At 48.3% G+C, this 19747-nt stretch overlaps 1 protein-coding gene across 1 annotated transcript in view; it reads left to right on the top strand.

Annotated features, from left to right (window-relative positions):
* ddx20 (DEAD (Asp-Glu-Ala-Asp) box polypeptide 20) overlaps positions 1 to 14969 on the top strand; it is a 42929-nt gene extending 27960 nt beyond the window's left edge. Inside the window, exons 9-11 of the mRNA XM_070859241.1 lie at positions 3603 to 3708; positions 8673 to 8774; positions 13552 to 14969. Of these exons, the coding sequence (XP_070715342.1) occupies positions 3603 to 3708; positions 8673 to 8774; positions 13552 to 14885 (1542 nt within the window). The 3' untranslated portion in view covers positions 14886 to 14969. The remainder of the gene's footprint in view (positions 1 to 3602; positions 3709 to 8672; positions 8775 to 13551) is intronic.
* Positions 14970 to 19747: the final 4778 nt, after the last annotated feature.

The following is a 19747-nucleotide window of genomic DNA, read 5'->3' as shown; positions in this document are numbered from 1 at the left end:
TTCGCTAGCCAATTCTCTATCCATGCTAATACATTTCCACTGACTCCGCATACCTTTATCTTCTGCAGTAACGATTCACTAGGCTGATTCCGGAGATGAGGGGGTTACCTTATGATGATAGATTGAGTAGACTGGGTCTTTACTCGTTGGAGTTCAGAAGGATGAGGGGTGATCTTACAGAAACATTTAAAATCATGAAAGGGATAGACAAGATAGAGGCAGAGAGGTTGTTTCCACTGGTAGGGGCGACTAGAACTAGGGGGCACAGCCTCAAAATACGGGGGAGCCAATTTAAAACTTGAGTTGAGAAGGAATTTCTTCTCCCAGAGGGTTGTGAATCTGTGGAATTCTCTGCCCAAGGAAGCAGTTGAGGCTAGCTCATTGAATGTATTCAAATCACAGATAGATAGATTTTTAACCAATAAGGGAATTAAGGGTTACGGGGAGAGGGCGGGTAAGTGGAGCTGAGTCCACTGCCAGATCAGCCATGATCTTATTGAATGGAGGCTCGAGGGGCTAGATGGCCTACTCCTGTTCCTAATTCTTATGTTATGTTCTGTGTTCTCCCCATGTCCCTCGATGCTCCCTGTCTCTCGAATTGTGTCTAATTAGCATCAAACCCATTAGCCGACCTGGCTGAGTTGTTGGCACTCTTAACCACATGTAATCTAGGCTGACCCATGCAGTGCTGAGGGAGTGCTGCATTGCTGGAGGTGCCGTCCTTCAGACTGAGGTAGTACACACAAGCCACTTCTGCCTGTTCAGGTGGATGCTAAAGATCCCATGACACTATTTACAGAAGAGTAGGGTGTCCTCCAGGTGCCGTGGCCAATATTGCTCCCTCCACCAGCATCACCAAAAACAAACTAACAGGACATTCTTACTGATGGTGCAGGATTTTGTTATACCCAAGATTGATTTTGTAACCACAGTAACAGCAGGATATAATTTATTGAACGTGGAGCACTTTAGGATGTTTTGAGATGTGATGAGGTGCTGTATAAATGCAAGTTCTCTCTCATTCTTTTCCATTCAATACCTTTCCCTGGAAACTAATTCCACGACTTGACATAGAATGTACAGCACAGAAACAGGCCATTCGGCCCTTCTGCTCCGTGCCGGTGTTTATGCTCCACACGAGCCTCCTCCCACCCTTCTCCATCTCACCCCATCAACATATCCTTCTGTTCCTTTCTCTCTCGTGTGTTTATCTAGCCTCCCCTTAAATGCATCAATGCTATTCACCGCAACCACTCCCTGTGGCAGCGAGTTCCACATTCTCACCACTCTGGGTAAAAAAAAGTTTCTCTTGGATTCCTTATTGAATTTATTGGTGACTATCTTAATAGTTATGCAGGCTGAACCTCCCTTATCCAGAACTCCCTTATCCGGCACCACCCCTCGTCTGGCACCATTCCCAGCTGGCGCATGCGGAGAACGCGACCGTCAAAATCCTACTCGCCAATATAATCTTTCTCAATCGGCTGCCTCCTCCTCGTTGGCCTGCTGGAACTCCTGCAGCCACAGTCCTCGGGCCGGCATACAGCGCTCCCTCCGAGGCCCGCCGGCTCTTTGGGACCCCCTGCACACTGATTGGCTGGCTGGCTGGCTGACTGACTTGACAGTCGGTCGAGCCAATCAGCGCGCACACACACTTACCCCAGCAACGGCACTTAAAGGCGCAGTCCACCCAAACACGTGACCTCCCCTCATCTGGCAAAATCCCTCGTTTTGGGACAGGCCAGCTCCTGAGGGTGCCGGATAAGGGAGATTCAACTTGTACGCCCTCGTTTTGGGCTCGTCCGCCCCACAATTGGAAACATTTCTCTACCTCTACCCTATCAAACCCTTTCATCATAAATATCTCCCATCAGGTCACCCCTCACTTGCTACCACTTAGAATGAAAAGTTCCATGCTGATTCCTAATTCAGTTTTTCACTCCTGACCCCTAGCATTTGAACACTTCACCACCATGAGCGCTCTTTCCTGTTGAATTAGGGTGTCGTTACACTGTTGGCTCCTAGCGTCAGTATACACTGAGAGGTTAGACCCTGGACTTTAGTGATAGAGTGCACCTACTGTTCCCTGTCTTCTGATGCTTGCTGCGCTGTGTAAGCGCATTACCAGATTAATTATTTTTTGTTATTCATGTGTCGTGGGGGTCGCTGGTGAGACCAGCATTTATTGCCCATCCCTAATTGCCCTTAATTACAGCGTTACCCACATTACAACAGTGCCTATACTCCAAAAGTACTTCATTGGCGGTAAAGTGCTTTGAGGTGTCCGGTGTCATGAAAGGCGCTATATAAATGCAATTCTTTCTTTCACTGAGTGGCCTGCTCGGCCATTTCAGAGGGCATCTTATTAAATGGAGGAGTAGGCTCGAGGGGCCAAGTGGCCTACTCCTGCTCTTATTTCTTATGTTCAACCACATTGCCGTGGGACTGGAGTCACATCGGCCAGACTAGGTAAGGGCGGCAGATTTCCTTCCCGAAAGGACATCAGCGAACCAGATGGGTTTTTACGACAGTCAGATAGTTGCATGGTCACCATTACTGATGCTAACTTTTTATTCCAGGTTTATTGGTGGGATTTGAACTCTTGCCTCTGGATTATTAATTCAGTACCATAACCACTGTGCTACCATTCCCTTATGTTGGGTGTCTGGATTAGTTCTACGATACTGTTGAATTTAATGGAGAAATATATCCATAATACTTATTTCTTTGTAGCAAACAAAAACGGAGGAGATTGTTCTCATTGTAATGAGCCAATTTTATGTTCTGCATCGTTTAAATAAAACATCAAACTCCCTAAGTCGCACAAACCAAATGGAAGGATTCCAGTTCTTCCGTCAACAACAACAACCTGTATTTGTATAGCGCCCTCAATATCCCAAGGCATTTCACAGGAGTATTAGGAGATTAAAAAAATTTGACACCGAGCCGCATAAGTAGAAATTAGCACAGGTGACCAAAAGCTTGGTTAAAGAGGTATGTTTTAAGGAGCGTCTTGAAGGAGGAAAAAGAGGCATAGAGCTTTAGGCAGGGAGTTCCAGAGCTTGGGGCCCAGGCAGCTGAAGGCACGGCCACCAATGGTGGAGCGATTATAATCCGGGATGCTCAGGAGGACAGAATTAGAGGAGCGCAGACATCTCTGAGATTGAGAGGCTGGAGGAGATTACAGAGATAGGGAGGGACGAGGCCATGGAGGGATTTGAAAATGAGGATGAGAATTTTGAAGTTGAGTACAAGTCATGTCGGCTGAGGCAGGAGGCAAAGATGCTGCAATTGGTCTCCACCTTCTCCGTTAGGGAAGCGAACAATCAGCCTTTGTGCAAGTCCCTGATCGCAATCCAGTGAGCCCTGTGGGAAGTTTTGTAATGGGGAACTGGTTTGGGGCAGGGTTGAACATGGCTAGTTTGTCTTATTCCGTCTCCCTCCCTTGTGATTCCGTAGCATGCTGCACTTCAGTGGCCGACAAAAGTTGAAAAGCTTGGACACTGTGACACTTGGCCGTGGGGAGCGGGAGATGTGCAAGGATTTACTGTGGCGTAAAGGTGTTCTTTATTTATACAGCTGTGTGCGTCTGTCTCTTTCAGACTTCCAGGGGGATTGATGCAGAGAAAGTGAACCTGGTTGTTAACCTTGATGTGCCCCAGGACTGGGAGACGTACATGCACCGGATCGGAAGAGCAGGTCGCTTTGGTACAAATTGCATTGTGTTTCCAGCACAGAAACTGGACAATTAGCCCAACTGGTCCATGTCGGTGTTTATGCTCCACTCACAAGAACATAAGAAATAGGAGCAGGAGTCGGCCATTCAGCCCCTCAGCCTGCTCCGCCATTCAATAAGATCATGGCTGATCTGATAATGGACTCGGCTCCACTTCCCTGCCTGCTCCCCATAACCCTTTATTCTCTTATCGCTCAAAAATCTGTCTATATACGTCTTAAATATATTCAATGACCCAGCCTCCACAGCTCGCTGGGGCAGAGAATTCCACAGATTTACAACCCTCAGAAGAAATTTCTCCTCATCTCAGTTTTAAATGGGCGGCCTCTTATTCTGAGACTATGCCCCCTAGTTTTAGTTTCCCCTATGAGTGGAAATATCCTTTCTGTATCCACCTTGTCAAGCCTCCTTATTATCTTCTATGTTTTGATAAGATCACCTCATTCTTCTGAACTCCAATGAGTAGAGGCCCTTCCTACTCAACCTATCTTCATAAGTCAACCCCCTCAACCTAGTGAACTTTCTCTGAACAGCCTCTAATGCAAGTATATCCTTAAACAAAGAGACCCAAAATTGTACGCAGTACTCCAGGTGTGGCCTCACCAATACCCTGTACAGTTGTAGCAGGACTTCTCTGCTTTTATACTCCATCCCCCTTGCAATAAAGGCCAACATTCCATTTACCTCGAGCCTACTCAGCACCTTCGCTTTATCCACACATCCTTCCCTTCCTTCCTCCCTCTGTACTGAAGAAGTTCTGTGGCTTTCTGATACTTTATAAATGGGTGGTTCATGAAAATGGCACTGCGAATGTTTTTAGAGATCGACACGTAAAAGAACTCTCTTCTATCAAACCTATTTCTGTGAATTAAGGGAAGGAGCATTCTGCTAATTTGCCTCACAGTCCTGAATGTAATCAAGGAAGATGCCTGTGCTCTTCCTGGTGTCTCGTGCTCTGGTTTATGCTTGAGAACTGCTAGCTTAGAAGCCTCTAGAGAGTAGGCAGATAATGACAATACCCAACCTGCTCCAACACCACTGATGGGGACAGTGGATTATGGATTGAATGCAACAGTCCAGCTAAACTGCACAGCCGTGCAGTGGTCTGGGGGTCCCGCGCTTCAGTACAATGAATGGGCAACGCAGCCAGTTAAAGGGACAGCGCACCCAAAATCAAATTAGAGGGAATATTGGTTGAATGTACTTTCCCTGTAAAAGCCGTAATCTAATTAGGAGATTGATGCAATGTCCCTGAACCGAATATGAAGCCAGAGTGGTCTATGGCCGTTGTCTGCACTTATTGCCGTAAACATGATTATGTTGCTTTTTATAACTTTCCTTACCCGTTAAGGTATATGAATAATAGCTGTGCCACCTCGGCCTGTAGCATTACTGGGTCGTGGGTTCAAGCCTCACTCCAGAGACTCGAGCGCACAATCTAGGCTTGTATTTCTGCAGTACTGAGGGGAGTGCTCAATTGTCGGAAGTGCCCTCTTGCGGATAAAATGTTAAACCGAGGCCCCGTCTTTCGGTTCAGATGGAAATAAAATAATGCATGACGCTATTCAAAGAACAGCAAGAGTTCTCCCGGTGTCCTGGCCAGCACTTATCTCTCTCGTAACCAAAGCCAGATTAATTGACCATTTATCTCATTTGTGGAACCTTGTTGCATACAATTAGCTGTCACATTTGCCGATACAAGTCCCATCATAGGCAGTCCCTCCAAACGAGGATGACTTGCTTCCACACAATGTGGAAGGCAAGCCAGGAGTGCGTTGGAATAAGTCAAGTCGAGAGGTAACACAGGCGTGAGGGCTTCAGCAGCAGATGAGCTGAGGCAAGGGCGGAGACGGACGATGGTAGAGGTGGGAATAGGTGGTCTTAGTGATGGTGCGGATATATGGTCGAAAGCTCATTTCAGGGTCAGCTATGACAGCAAGGTTGCGAAGAGCTGCAAACAGCATTCGTCGTCATTTCCCCTCGGGAACTGACCGCACCTTCGGGATTTAGCGCATGAGCATCTAAACGTAGAAATCCTGACGTTGTGGCTAGCCATTCACTGCTCTGACACTGGCTGCACTGTTCCCCCTACACCTGCCCACCCCCTTCATAGGTGGTCCCTCTTATCGAGGATGACTTGCCTCCACAAAGGGATGAGCTCACGGGTGTTTCAATGAAGGACCTAATATTCCAGGTCCTGAACTACATGTTGAAGGGTGGAAGATGCCCATGCGTGGATTTTTTTAACGTGTGGTGGCCATTGCACACCAGCCACCACACGGACCAAGAAATGGCAGACCAATTGAACAAGTACTTTGGTTCTGTCTTCACAAAGGAAGACACAAATAGCCTTCCCGATGTACTAGGGGTCCAAAGGACTAGTGAGAAGGAGGAACTGAAGGATATCCTTAGTGGGCGGAAAACTGTTGGGGAAATTGACGGGGTTGAAGGCCGATGAAGGCCGATAAATCCCCAGGGCCTGATAGCCTACATCCCAGAGTACTTAAGGAAGTGGCCCTAGAAATAGTGGATGCATTGGTGATCATTTTCCAACAGTCTATCGACTCTGGATCAGTTCCTATGGACTGGAGGGTAGCTAATGTAACACCACTTTTTAAAAAAGGAGGGAGGGAGAAAACGGTTAATTATAGACCGGTTAGCCTGACATCGGTGGTGGGGAAAATGTTGGAATCGATCATTAAGGATGAAATAGCAGCGCATTTGGAGAGCAGTGATAGGATTGGTCCAAGTCAGCATGGATTTATGAAAGGGAAATTATGCTTGACAAATCTTCTGGAATTTTTTGAGGATGTAACTAGTAGGGTGGACATGGGAGAACCAGTGGATGGTGGTGTATTTGGACTTTCAAAAGGCTTTTGACAAGGTCCCACACAAGAGATTGGTGTGCAAAATCAAAGCATATGGTATTGGGGGTAATGTACTGACATGGATAGAGAACTGGTTGGCAGACAGGAAGCAGAGAGTCGGGATTAACGGGTCCTTTTCAGAATGGCAGGCAGTGACTAGTGGAGTGCCGCAGGGCTCAGTGCTGGGACCCTGGCTCTTTACAATATATATTAATGATTTAGATGATGGAATTGAGTGTAATATCTTCAAGTTTGCAGATGACACTAAACTTGGTGGCGGTGTGATCTCTGAGGAGGATGCTAAGAGGCTGCAGGGTGACTTGGACAGGTTAGGCGAGTGGGCAAATACATGGCAGATGCAGTATAATGTGGATAAATGTGAGGTTATCCACTTTGGGGGCAAAAACACGAAGGCAGAATATTACCTGAATAGCGACAGATTAGGAAAACGGGAGATGCAGCGAGACCTGGGTGTCATGGTTCATCAGTCATTGAAAGTTGGCATGCAGGTACAGCAGGTGGTGAAGAAGGCAAATGGTATGTTGGCCTTCAAAGCTAGGGGATTTGAGTATAGGAGCAGGGAAGTCTTGCTGTTGGACAGGGCCTTGGTGAGGCCCCACCTGGAATATTGTGTTCAGTTTTGGTTTCGTAATCTGAGGAAGGACGTTCTGGCTATTGAGGGAGTGCAGCGAAGGTTCACCAGACTGATTCCAGGGATGGCTGGAATGACATGAGAAGAGACTGGATCAACTGGGCCTTTATTCACTGGAGTTTAGAAGGATGAGAGGGGATCTCATAGAAACATAAGATTCTGACTGGACTAGACAGGCTAGATGTGGGAAGAATGTTCCCGATGTTGGGGAAGTCCAGAACCAGGGGACATAGTCTTAGGATAAGGGGCAGGCCGTTTAGGACTGAGATGAGCAGAAACTTCTTCACTCAGAGTTGTTAACCTGTGGAATTCACTGCCGCAGATAGTTGTTGATGCCTGTTCATTGGATATATTCAAGAGGGAGTTAGATATGGCCCTTACGGCTAAAGGGATCAAGGGGTATGGAGAGAAAGCGGGAAAGGGGTACTGAAGGAATGATCAGCCATGATCTTATCGAATGGTGGTGCAGGCTCGAAGGGCCGAATGGCCTACTGCACCTATTTGCTATGTTTCCATGACAGAGCTAGGTCTTGGTCCAGTGGCAAGGATTACCCGAGACGACTGGAGACCAGCTCTGCTGCACGGACCTAGTGCGCACACATATCTCATTGTGGGCTGGCCCGTGCTGCCCCTGGGCCCTTGCCTCTTCTGGGCCCCGACCTAACTCCTCTCCTGGGCCCCCCTGCGAACTCTTGCCGCTCCTCCGCCCCGACCTCGCCGCTCCTGCTGTACCTGCCCACACTGCAATCAGCGTCCAATCTAGTCCTCTTCGCAGCCGTCGCCCTCCTGCAGCAACATGCGCTGCTCCCTGCAGTGGCATGCCTCCACACGTTGCTCCCTCTTAATGGCCCGGCCTGCTGATGGTCTTGCGTATAAGAAGGGCGTTGAGATACAAGTGCTATAAGATGCTGTATAAGTGCAAGCAACGCCTCGCTTCCTATCTGTCACTACTCAGTAAGCCCGACTGGAAAGTGGCCATTGGGGAATATGGGCTGTGAACATCATCGAGCTCGGCTGTGACCAATGTTACCACCACGGTGCGCGTGTTTGTCGGATCCCGCGCAGGCTGCTCACCAGCTTTTCCATTGTAAACATTGCGTGGGCGCTGAAATTTAAAGGGACCACGCATTAAACGAAACGGGACGCGCAGAACAAAGCACAGCTCACGGAACATTGACCGCGAAGCCTTCTGCAGGCGAATAACCCTGCACTCCAGCTTCGTGCATGAAGCAGTGACTCTATGGGGAAGTGCTGGAAGGCAATGAGTGCAGTCATATGACAATACAGGCCAGTGCCTTTTAGAAAAGCGTTGGAGAAAATTATACGGCGAAATTTAAAAGGTAGCATTAATGAGTCCTTTTGCATACTAGGAAAAAAAAACACCTTGCATCTTAATTTTCTTTTGATATTCATTCAGGCACTCAAGGCTTGGCTGTAACATTTTGTTGCCGTGGTGAAGAGGAGACGGAATTGGGGCTAATAGCCCAGCGATGCAATCTTCAGCTCCTGTGTCTGCCTGGTAGGTGAAGACCGTGAGCATAATTGAAAGTGTGATATGCTAAATTGTTTTTAACTGGAGCCAAGTTGTAACTGCGTACTGTAGCCGTTACAGAATCTCCCATTTTTGGAAGAAAGACAGACTTGGATTTATATAGCCCTTTTCACGACCACCAGATGTCTCAAAGTGCTTTACAACCAATCAATCAATCCCTCAATCAACATATTATCTGGTCATTATCACATTGCAGTTTGTGGGATCTTGCTGTGTACAAATTGGCTGCCGCGTTTCCTACATCATCATACGCAGTCCTTCGAAATCGAAGAAGACTTGCTTCCACTCTAAAAGTGAGTTCTCAGGTGGCTGAACAGTCCAATACGGGAATTACAGTCTCTGTCACAGGTGGGACAGACAGTGGTTGAAGGAAAGGGTGGGTGGGGAGTCTGGTTTGCCGCACGCTCCTTCCGCTGCCTGCGCTTGGTTTCTGCATGCTCTCGGCGACGAGACTCGAGGTGCTCAGCGCCCTCCCGGATGCACTTCCTCCACTTAGGGCGGTCTTGGGCCAGGGATTCCCAGGTGTCGGTGGGGATGTTGCACTTTATCAGGGATGCTTTGAGGGTGTCCTTGTAACGTTTCCTCTGCTTACCTGGGGCTCATTTGTCGCATAGGAGTTCCGAGTAGAGCACTTGTTTCCTAGATTACAACAGTGACTACACTTCAAAAGTACGTCATTGGCTGAAAAGCGCTTTGGGACGTCCTGAGGCCGTGAAAGGCGCTATATAAATGCAAATCTTTCTTGGGCATACTGGTTTAATATATGTATAATTAACAGGTCTCCCATGGCATTGCTGACTATAAGTCAGATGATTATGGTGCTTTACAAGGACCAAAGCCTTATACATTGTACTGCTCTGCTGCTAAAGTGAATCTATGTGCTTTTAGGCAACATGTTCTATGTACTGTTAAGTAAACACTGGATAAGGTAATTCAATTACAAATATATGATGAGAAATCTGAGGTCTAATTCTCGCCTCTTGTGCATCCTGTGATTTCCTTCACTCCACCATTGGTGGCTGTGCCTTCAGCAGCCTGCGCCCTAACCTCTGCAATTCCCTCCCTAAACCGCTCAGTTTCTCCATCTCTCCTCTCCTCTAAGACGCTCCTTAAACCTACTTCACCTGTCCTCAAAAGAACATAAGAAATCGGAGCAGGATTAGGCTATATGCCCCCTCAAGCCTGCTCTGCCATTCAATAAGATAATGGCTGATCTGATATTGGCCTCAATTCCACTTTCCTGTGTGTTACATAGAAACATATAAAATAGGGGCAGGAGTAGGCCATTCGGCCCTTCTAGCCTGCACCACCATTCAATAAGATCATGGCTGATCATTCACCTCAGTACCCCTTTCCTGCTTTCTCTCCATACCCCTTGATCCGTAAGGGCCATATCTAACTCCCTTTTTGAATATATCTAACGAACTGGCATTAACAACTCTCTGCAGCAGAGAATTCCACAGGTTAACAACTCTGAGTGAAGAAGTTTCTCCTCATCTCGGTCCTAAATGGCTTACCCTTATCCTTAGACTGTGACCCCTGGTTCTGGACTTCCCCAACATCGAGAACATTCTTCCTGCATTTTATATGTTTCTATGAGATCCCGTCTCATTCATCTACACTCCAATGAATACAGGCCCAGTCGATCCAGTCTCTCCTCATATGTCAGTCCTGCCATCCCGGGAATCAGTCTGGTGAACCTTCGCTGCACTCCCTCAATAGCAAGAACATCCTTCCTCAGATTAGGAGACCAAAACTGAACACAATATTCCAGGTGAGGCCTCACCAAGACCCTGTACAACTGCAGTAAGACCTCCCTGCTCCTATACTCAAATCCCCTAGCTATGAAGGCCAACATGCCATTTGCCGCCTTCACCGCCTGCTGTACCTGCATGCCAACTTTCAATGACTGATGTACCATGATATTTAACATTTAACTTTATAGTTCAAGAATCTGTCTATCTCAGCCTTCTATATTCAAATACCCAGCCTCCACAGCACTCTGCAGCAGAGAATTCCAAAGATTCACGACCCTCAGAGAAGAAATTCTTCCTCATTTCTGTTTTAAATGGGCGACCCCTTATTCTGAAACTATGCCCCCTAGTTCTAGATTCCCCCACGAGGGGAAACATCCTCTCTGCATCCACCCTGTCAAGCCTGCTCAGAATTTTATGTTTCAATAAGATCACCTCTCATTCTTCTAAACTCCAATGAGTTTAGGCCCAACCTGTTCAACCTTTCCTCATAAGTCAACCCCCTCATCTCTGGAATCAACCTAGTGAACCTTCTCTGAACTGCCTCCAATGCAAGTATGTCCCTCCTTAAATACGGAAACCAAAACTGTATGCAGTACTCCAGGTGTGTTCTCAGTTGTAGCAGGACTTCCCTACTTTTATACTCCATCTCCCTTGCAATAAGAACTAATATTTCCTGATGTGGCTTGGTGTCAAATTTTGTTTGATAACGCTCCTGTGAAGCACCCTGGAACTTTTTACTACGTTAAAGGGCGCTATATAAATGCAGTTTTTTGTTGAAAGACCATATCCATTAAACTGCACCCATGTGTACCTTTAACATAACATGAGAAATAGAAGCAGGAGTAGGGCATTCGGCTCCTCGAGCCTGCTCCGCCATTCAATAAGATCCTGGCTGATCATCTACCTCCACTCCACTTTCCTGCACTATCCCCATATCCCTCGATTCCCTTAATATCCAAAAATCTACTTGAATATACTCAACTATCTGGGGTAGATCATTCCAAAGATTCACAACCCTCTGAGTGAAGAAGTTCCTCCTCATCTCAGTCTTAAATGACCGACCCCTTATCCTGAGGCTGTGTCCCCTAGTTCTAGATTCCTCAACCAGGAGAACAGCCTCCCAGCCTCTACCCTGTTGATCCCGGTAAGAAGTAGTAAGCTGACTTTCTGTAGTCTGCGGGTGAGATGAAATGCCTGAATTCCTTCTCACTGTGATGGCCAAGCACGGTCAGGAGTTAGACATTCTTACTGCTGTGTCAGTAATGTATTTTCAGAGGCTAGAGGAGTTCCATTACACATTTCAAATGACTGGCTCTCTTTGCAGTCTTTCTTTATTAAAAAAATATCTGTTTTCCATGTGTGTGATGGGCACAGATGTATTAATAGAATAGATTTTTTTTACATATCGAGAATAGATTTGAGACGAACATAATAATAAAGGGGCAAAAGCTGGTTCCACAGGATTTCTCAAATGGTGATCACGGGCTGATTATGGAGCACCCACTGTGTAGACCGCCCCGACCTGTGTGAGACCACCACCGCAGATCGGGGCTATAAATAGAGCTGGAGCGCCGGGTCCTGGAACATCGTGGCGAAGGTGTGGTGAACAAGGGTACGGGGCCCAGAAGAGCCGAGGGCCCAGGGGCTGCACGGCCCAGCCCACACTGCAATGTGTGCGCGCTAGGTCTGTGCAGCAGAGCAGGTCTCCCGTCGTCCTGGTTAATCCTTGCCCCTGGACCAAGACCTAGCTCCGTCAAGCCCATCGGTGTGGTGGCTGATGTGTAACGGCCAGCACACGTTAAAAAAATCCACGCACAGGCATCTTCCACCCCCTCTACTGGAGTTCAGGACTGGAACATCAGGTCCTTCATTGAAACATCTGTGAACTCTTGTGGAAGCAAGTCATCCTCGTTCGAAAGATTGCCTATGATGGGATGAATTGTGAGGTGCCTGAATCAGAATGATTTAGCACAGCGTGCCCAAGGACAGCCGGGGACTGAATGTCCTGGTTTGGATGCATTGTGCGACAGCATGATTTCTGGTTGACTTGCAAGTTGATATCCTCTGTGAAACTTCTTGCTGGGGGAAGAGCCGAGGGTCTTTAAGGAAAGGGAAAGATAAAGTAAAATAATAAATGGCTCTTGATTGTGTCGGAGATGCATGGATGTGGACCAGCTTATGAGTAAAGCTGGAGTCCAGTTCCCCCAATGGTTTAACTGGGGAATACACTGCATGGTCAAGTGGTAACCCATATAGACTGAGGTTTGATCCCTCTACTCTGCTGAGTTTAAACCCGTGCAGCTGGGCTGAGGAGAAAGCCTTACATTTATATAGCGCCTTTCACGACCACAAGACGTGCCAAAGGGCTTTACAGCCAATGTGGTACTTTTGGAGTGTAGTCACTGTTGTAATGTGGGAAATGCAGCAGCCAACTTGTGCACAGCAAGCTCCCACAAACAGCAATGTGATGATGACCAGATCGTCTTTTTTTTTGTCATGCTGAATGAGGGATAAATATTGGCCCCAGGACACCAGGCATAACTCCCCTGCTCCTCTTCGAAATAGTGCCATGGGATCTTTTACGTCCACCTGAGAGAGCAGACGGGGCCTCGGTTTAACGTCTCATCCAAAATATGGCGCCTCCCGACAGTGCAGCACTCCCTCAGCATTGCACTGAGAGTGTCAGCCTAGATTTATGTGCGCAAGTCTCTGGAGTGGGACTTGAACCTCCACAACCTTCTGACTCGGAGGTGAGTGTGCTGCCCACTGAGCCACGGCTGACGGGAGGAGGGAAAATCCACCAGGCTCCATGTTGCCGATTATCGGGCCATTCCTGTTGGTACATAGGTAGACAGTGAGAACAGGATTGTCCCCCCCCAGTCTCCACTCCCCTCGCCAACCAGAGGGTTGAGGAGTGCAAGTTTGCAGACAATGAATAGACTCTTGCTGCAAAATTCTTCACGGTTCTTTTTGTTTCTTTTTAACAGATCCAATTCCCCCAGGATTACTGGAAGAGCCTATTGATTGGGACATGGAAGTCATCAAGGTGCAAGAGGCTGAGAATTCGCCCCCTGTGGAGGCTTCACTGCCCATTGAAATCGACCCTCCAATCGCCGTGAAGCAGCAGGACCCATCCCTCGACCCGCCACTGCCACCCCGCGTCGAACCCGCCGGAAAGAAGTTAACGGCCGGAAAGAAGTTAACGACCAGGAAGGTTCAGAAACCGAGGAAGGCACCGACAGAAAAGGAACCCCAGGAAGAGCTCGGGGGAGGGGGTTCCGAGGTCACCGTCTGTCACGTACCCGACAACGACATCAAAATGAAAGTCCGGGCGAATCTGCGTGACGCTCTGCCCCAGCCGGTAACCGAGGAGACTGCCGTCACGCTCCAGGAGAGGAAGGCCCTGCAAGAAACGCTTCCGAAAATCCCGCCCTTGCCGCTGTTCAAGAAAAGAGCGAGACGCAACAAGAGGCCGCTGAGCTTTGTGGGCATCGTGGAGGATTACGAGAAGTTCCTCACCGAGCGGAACGAGAACCCCGTGGAGATAGTCAGGCGGTGGACCGGCTTCGCTGGGGTCCTGAAGGAGAGGTCGCGCAACGAAAGCGAAGACTTGGAAACCCGCGAGCTGATGTCCCGGGAGCAGAACAGCAGCCTGTTTCTGAGCAAGAGGGATATGAGGTGTCTGCACACTAATCAGCAACGGGCCAAGCCGCCGGTGCTGGTTGGGCCTGACCCCAGCGATTCCGACTCCAGCGCCAGCTCTCCGACAAGAAGCAGGAGCAGCAGCCGAGAATCGTCCACCGAGGCCGAGGTGCCGGTGATGGCGCGTGTCCGTGGCGGAGTCCCGAGCCCGGCGCTGGAGGGCTCCCCCGACCCGAGTGGGGGGAGCCTCCGTGACGCCCGGCCCGCCGCCCGCCGAGGGGGCTCGGAAGGGGGTGCCGGCTCCGATTCTTCTTCCTCCCGCGCGCCTTCCAAAAGGCCGCTTGAAAACGATGCGGGATCGGCTCCTCGGGTCGCCTCCGTTAAAGGCCAGCCTCCCAAGGCCAGCACGAAACGATCCAAGATTGGAGCAGCTAGGGTGGCCAGAGCTCCCAGTGTCACTGAGACGAGCAGCCAGGGCGCATCGAGCTCTTCGGCCGAAAGCGGGCACCTTCCGCCCACCGAGCCCGACAGTCCCGGCGATTACTGGAAGGCTTACTATCGGGCCTGGCGCGGTTACTACGCGACCATTGGCTATCCTTACTACGGCAGCTCGGACAGAAATTGGCTGAATGCTTACCAGATGAACTCTGTGTATCTGCGGGAACTGTTCAAACCTTAAATGATGAACTTTTTATTGGTAATTCACAGCAGAACTTTTTTGTACCAGAACTAAGCTGCGACAATAAAGATTTCACCCTCGTGATCTATTTTGGTATTCGTTCTTTTAACTATCTGAGGCAATGCTGTCTTCTGAAGAAAGGCTGAGCAGGTTGGGCCTGTACTCAGAAGAATGAGGGGTGATTTTATTGAAACGTGTAAGATTCTGAGGGAGCTTGACAGGGTAGATGCAGAGAGGATGTTTCCCCTCATGGGGGAATCTCGAACTAGGGGGCATAGTTTCAGAATAACGGGTTGCCCATTTGAGACGGAGATGAGGAATTTTTTCCCAGAGGGTTCTAAATCTGTGGAATTCTCTGCCTCAAAGAGCTGTGGAGACTGGGTCGTTGACTATATTTAAGGCGGAGATACAGACTTTTGAATGATAAGGGAATCGAGGGTTATGGGGAGCGGGAAGGGAAGTGGAGTTGAGGCAAAGATCAGATCAGCCATGATCTTATTGAATGGCGGAGCAGGCTCGAGGGACCAAATGGCCGACTCCTGCTCCTATTTCTTATGTTCTTATGCTGTGGTTTTGGTGTAAGAACATATGAAATTTGAGAAGACCTGTTTAGTCCATTGTACCTGCCCCCACACCCATGATGGCTGGAGCATCCTGACTAAACACTTCTTCCCAATTTCCCCACCCCCACATTCCCGTAATCTCTTAGGAGAATTGGAAAAAAAAACACCACTGCCCATAAGGGGAAAATATTACTCTGGAAAATTCCTCTCTGACCCACCTCTCGGTTGATCAGAGCCTGTCTAGGTGATCTTGTACCAGAAAAGATGCCATGGATTGGTGGAATTAAAAAAAAGAAAGACTTGCATTTCTATAGTGCCTTTCACGACCGCCGGATGGTGACAGACCCACTCCCATCCCACTAGCAGCCCATCCCATAAAGAAAGTGTGAGTGGTGAAGTTGAGGTTACCCTGCTACCGACCTTGCAACAAACCTGACCACAGCATAGACATGGAGGCTGCGCTGAACATGGGCCAAGCTCCACTTGAAAGTGGTGTCTCCGCTAGTCCTTTTGAGAGCGAGTACCTGGGTTGGCTCAGCACATTGCTCTGTAGATGTGCAAACAACTACCAAACCCTTAAACTGACATCTCCCTTTGGCGTGTGGGGGGGATGTGGAACTAGTGCAGACAGACAGCGGGCTCTGATGTTGAGGCACATTGCTGGAACATGTTAGGGAGAGCTTTCCTTTGTGTCTTGTTCTGGGGGTGTTTGGTGTAACCACAGGGGAGTCCCCAACAACAACACACCATGGCATGTTGGCCTTCATAGCGAGTGGATTTGAGTACAGTTGTACAGGGCCTTGGTGAGGCCACACCTGGAGTATTGTGTACAGTTTTGGTCTCCTAGATTGAGGAAGGACATTCTTGCTATTGAGGGAGTGCAGCGAAGGTTCACCAGACTGATTCCCGGGATGGCGGGACTGACATATCAAAGACTGCATCAACGGGGTTTGTATTCACTGGAGTTCAGAAGAATGAGAGGGGATCTCATAGAAACGTTTAAAATTCTGACGGGTTTAGACAGGTTAGATGCAGGAAGAATGTTCCCAATGTTGGGGATGTCCAGAACCAGGGGACACAGTCTAAGGATAAGGGGTAATCCATTTAGGACCGAGATGAGAAACTTCTTCACCCAGAGAGTGGTGAACCTGTGGCATTCTCTACCACAGAAAGTTGTTGAGGCCAATTCACTAAATATATTCAAAAAGGAGTTAGATGTAGTCCTTACTACTTGGATCAAGGAGTATGGCGAGAAAGCAGGAATGGGGTACTGAAGTTGTATGTTCAGCCATGAACTCATTGAATGGGTGTGCAGGCTCGAAGGGCCGAATGGCCTACTCCTGCACCTATTTTCTCTGTTTCTATGTAACCGGCACAACAATTTAACCAGTTTGCTGCTGCTGCTGATTTGAAACCTTGGCTCTTAAATGTTTTTGATTTGCAATAATTAATTTTGAGTTTTTTGAAAAATTTGTAAATTATTATGACTTAAATATACAGAATTGTTTCTTGGTTAAATTGAGGTACAGTAGTCAGTTTCTTAGTAAATTTAAAAAATATACATTCAAAATATCCTTAAGTGTCCTATCGCCCAAAAGAACCAGCTTAATTTTTCGAGGCTCCTTGAAGTCCTGCAAACGAGCGCAATTAGCGGAAACTCTCAATGGCAGTTCATTGACCCTGGCAGCGTGACCCGTTTTCTGGGCAGGGTGATGTTTTTAAAACTAGCGCAAAGATGGTGGAAAATTGATTGGTGCTGAATGCAATTTTCATGTAGAATTCTGTGCTGGTTTCGGGCCGAGAAAACCAACGCAACCAAGTGGAAACTCTACCCCGGAGTGATTACCACTAATGGTTGTGGTTGGTCAGATTGGTAGATTTACCACTTGGAGTGGGTGTGGGGGGGGGGTGTGGAGGGGGTAGGGGGGAAGAAGGAGAGGGCAGGAGGGGGTGGGGGGGGGGAGAAGGAGAGGGTAGAGGGGAGGGGGGGGGTGAGAAGGAGAGGGGAGAACTTAAAAAGGACAAGGAGGAGAAAGAACAGATGCTCCAATCGCAGAGAGGGAGTTAATGCAATGAATGAGCTGCGTTGTTACCAAATCGGCACCTGAAATGCAAACCGCACCTTCCCGCTCCCTCCGGCCATTGGCAGACCCATCCCACCAGCAGTCCATCCATCCCATAAAGAAACTGAGTAGTAAAGTTGAGGCTACAAAAGTCAAGGTTGCAATCCAAGGCTTACAGATTGACCAAGATGATGAGTCGCTGATCTTGATAGGTAACTTGAGGCTGGCTGGGGGACACAGGCAGATCCGCACCAATCGTGGATAGGATGGAGATGCTCTTCTCAGCGTAGAGGAGACCACACAGTGAGTGGCGATTACACGTTACTGCACTGGAGAGGGCACAGAGGAGATTTACAAGGATGTTGCCAGCACTGGAGAATTTTAGCTATGAGGAAAGATTGGATAGGCTGGGTTTGTTTTCTTTGGAATAGAGGAGACTGAGGGGAGACCTTATTGAGGTGTATAAAATTATGAAGGGCCTGGATAGAGTGGATAGGAAGGATCTATTTCCCTTAGCAGAGGGGTCAACAACCAGGGGGCATAGATTTAAAGTTATTGGTAGGAGGGGATTTGAGGGGAAATGTCTTCACCCAGAGGGTGGTGGGGGTCTCCTCCTCCTCCTCCTCACTGCCTAAAAGGGTGGTAGAGGCAGAAACCCTCATCACATTTTAAAAGTACTTGGATGTGCACTTGAAGCGCTGTAACCTACAGGGCTACGGACCTAGAGCTGGAAAGTGGGATTAGGCTGGGTAGCTCTTTGTCGGTTGGCGCGGACACGATGGGCCGAAATGGCCTCCTTCCGTGCTGTAAATTTCTATGATAGTTTGCTAGATTTGAGGAAGTAGATGTAAATTGGTTTGCCACACTGCAGGAATGCCGGGGGATTGAGGCGTTGAGGAGGAGGAGGGGGGCGTCCTGGGCAGTTGTGTGGGAGGAGGTTGAGTGGGTGGGTGCATTTGCACTGATTGCACAGGATGGTACCAGAGAAGTGTGGCTGGAAGCTGAGTGATGGAAGAATAGAAACATAGAAAATAGGTGCAGGAGTAGGCCATTCGGCCCTTCTAGCCTGCACCGCCATTCAATGAGTTCATGTCTGAACCTGCAACTTCAGTACCCCATTCCTGCTTTCTCGCCATACCCCTTGATCCCCCAAGTTGTAAGGACTTCATCTAACTCCTTTTGAATATATTTAGTGAATTGGCCTCAACAACTTTCTGTGGTAGAGAATTCCACAGGTTCACCACTCTCTGGGTGAAGAAGTTTCTCCTCATCTCGGTCCTAAATGGCTTACCCCTTACCCTTAGACTGTGACCCCTGGTTCTGGACTTCCCCAACATTGGGAACATTCTTCCTGCATCTAACCTGTCTAAACCCATCAGAATTTTAAACGTTTCTCTGAGGTCCCCTCTCATTCTTCTGAACTCCAGTGAATAAAAGCCCAGTTGATCCAGTCTTTCTTGATATATCAGTCCCGCCATCCCGGGAATCAGTCTGGTGAACCTTCGCTGCACTCCCTCAATAGCAAGAATGTCCTTCCTCAGGTAAGGAGACCAAAACTGTACACAATACTCCAGGTGTGGCCTCACCAAGGCCCTGTACAACTGTAGCAACACCTCCCTGCCCCTGTACTCAAATCCCCTCGCTATGAAGGCCAACATGCCATTTGCTTTCTTAACCGCCTGCTGTACCTGCATGCCAACCTTCAATGACTGATGTACCATGACACCCAGGTCTTGTTGCACCTCCCCTTTTCCTAATCTGTCACCATTCAGATAATAGTCTGTCTCTCTGTTTTTACCACCAAAGTGGATAACCTCACATTTATCCACATTATACTTCATCTGCCATGCATTTGCCCACTCACCTAACCTCTCCAAGTTGCTCTGCAGCCTCATAGCATCCTCCTCGCAGCTCACGCTGCCACCCAACTTGGTGTCATCCGCAAATTTGCAGATAGTACATTTACTCCCCTCGTCTAAATCATTAATGTACAGTGTAAACAGCTGGGGCCCCAGCACAGAACCTTGCGGTACCCCACTAGTCACTGCCTGCCATTCTGAAAAGTACCCATTTACTCCTACTCTTTGCTTCCTGTCTGACAACCAGTTCTCAATCCATGTCAGCACACTACCCCCAATCCCATGTGCTTTAACTTTGCACATTAATCTCTTGTGTGGGACCTTGTCGAAAGCCTTCTGAAAGTCCAAATATACCACATCAACTGGTTCTCCCTTGT

Source organism: Pristiophorus japonicus, chromosome 17, assembly GCF_044704955.1.
Source record: "Pristiophorus japonicus isolate sPriJap1 chromosome 17, sPriJap1.hap1, whole genome shotgun sequence".
Classification (NCBI taxonomy): domain Eukaryota; kingdom Metazoa; phylum Chordata; class Chondrichthyes; family Pristiophoridae; genus Pristiophorus; species Pristiophorus japonicus.
Note: the sequence above shows the minus strand (reverse complement) of the source record. Positions and strands in the feature narration are given on the sequence as shown.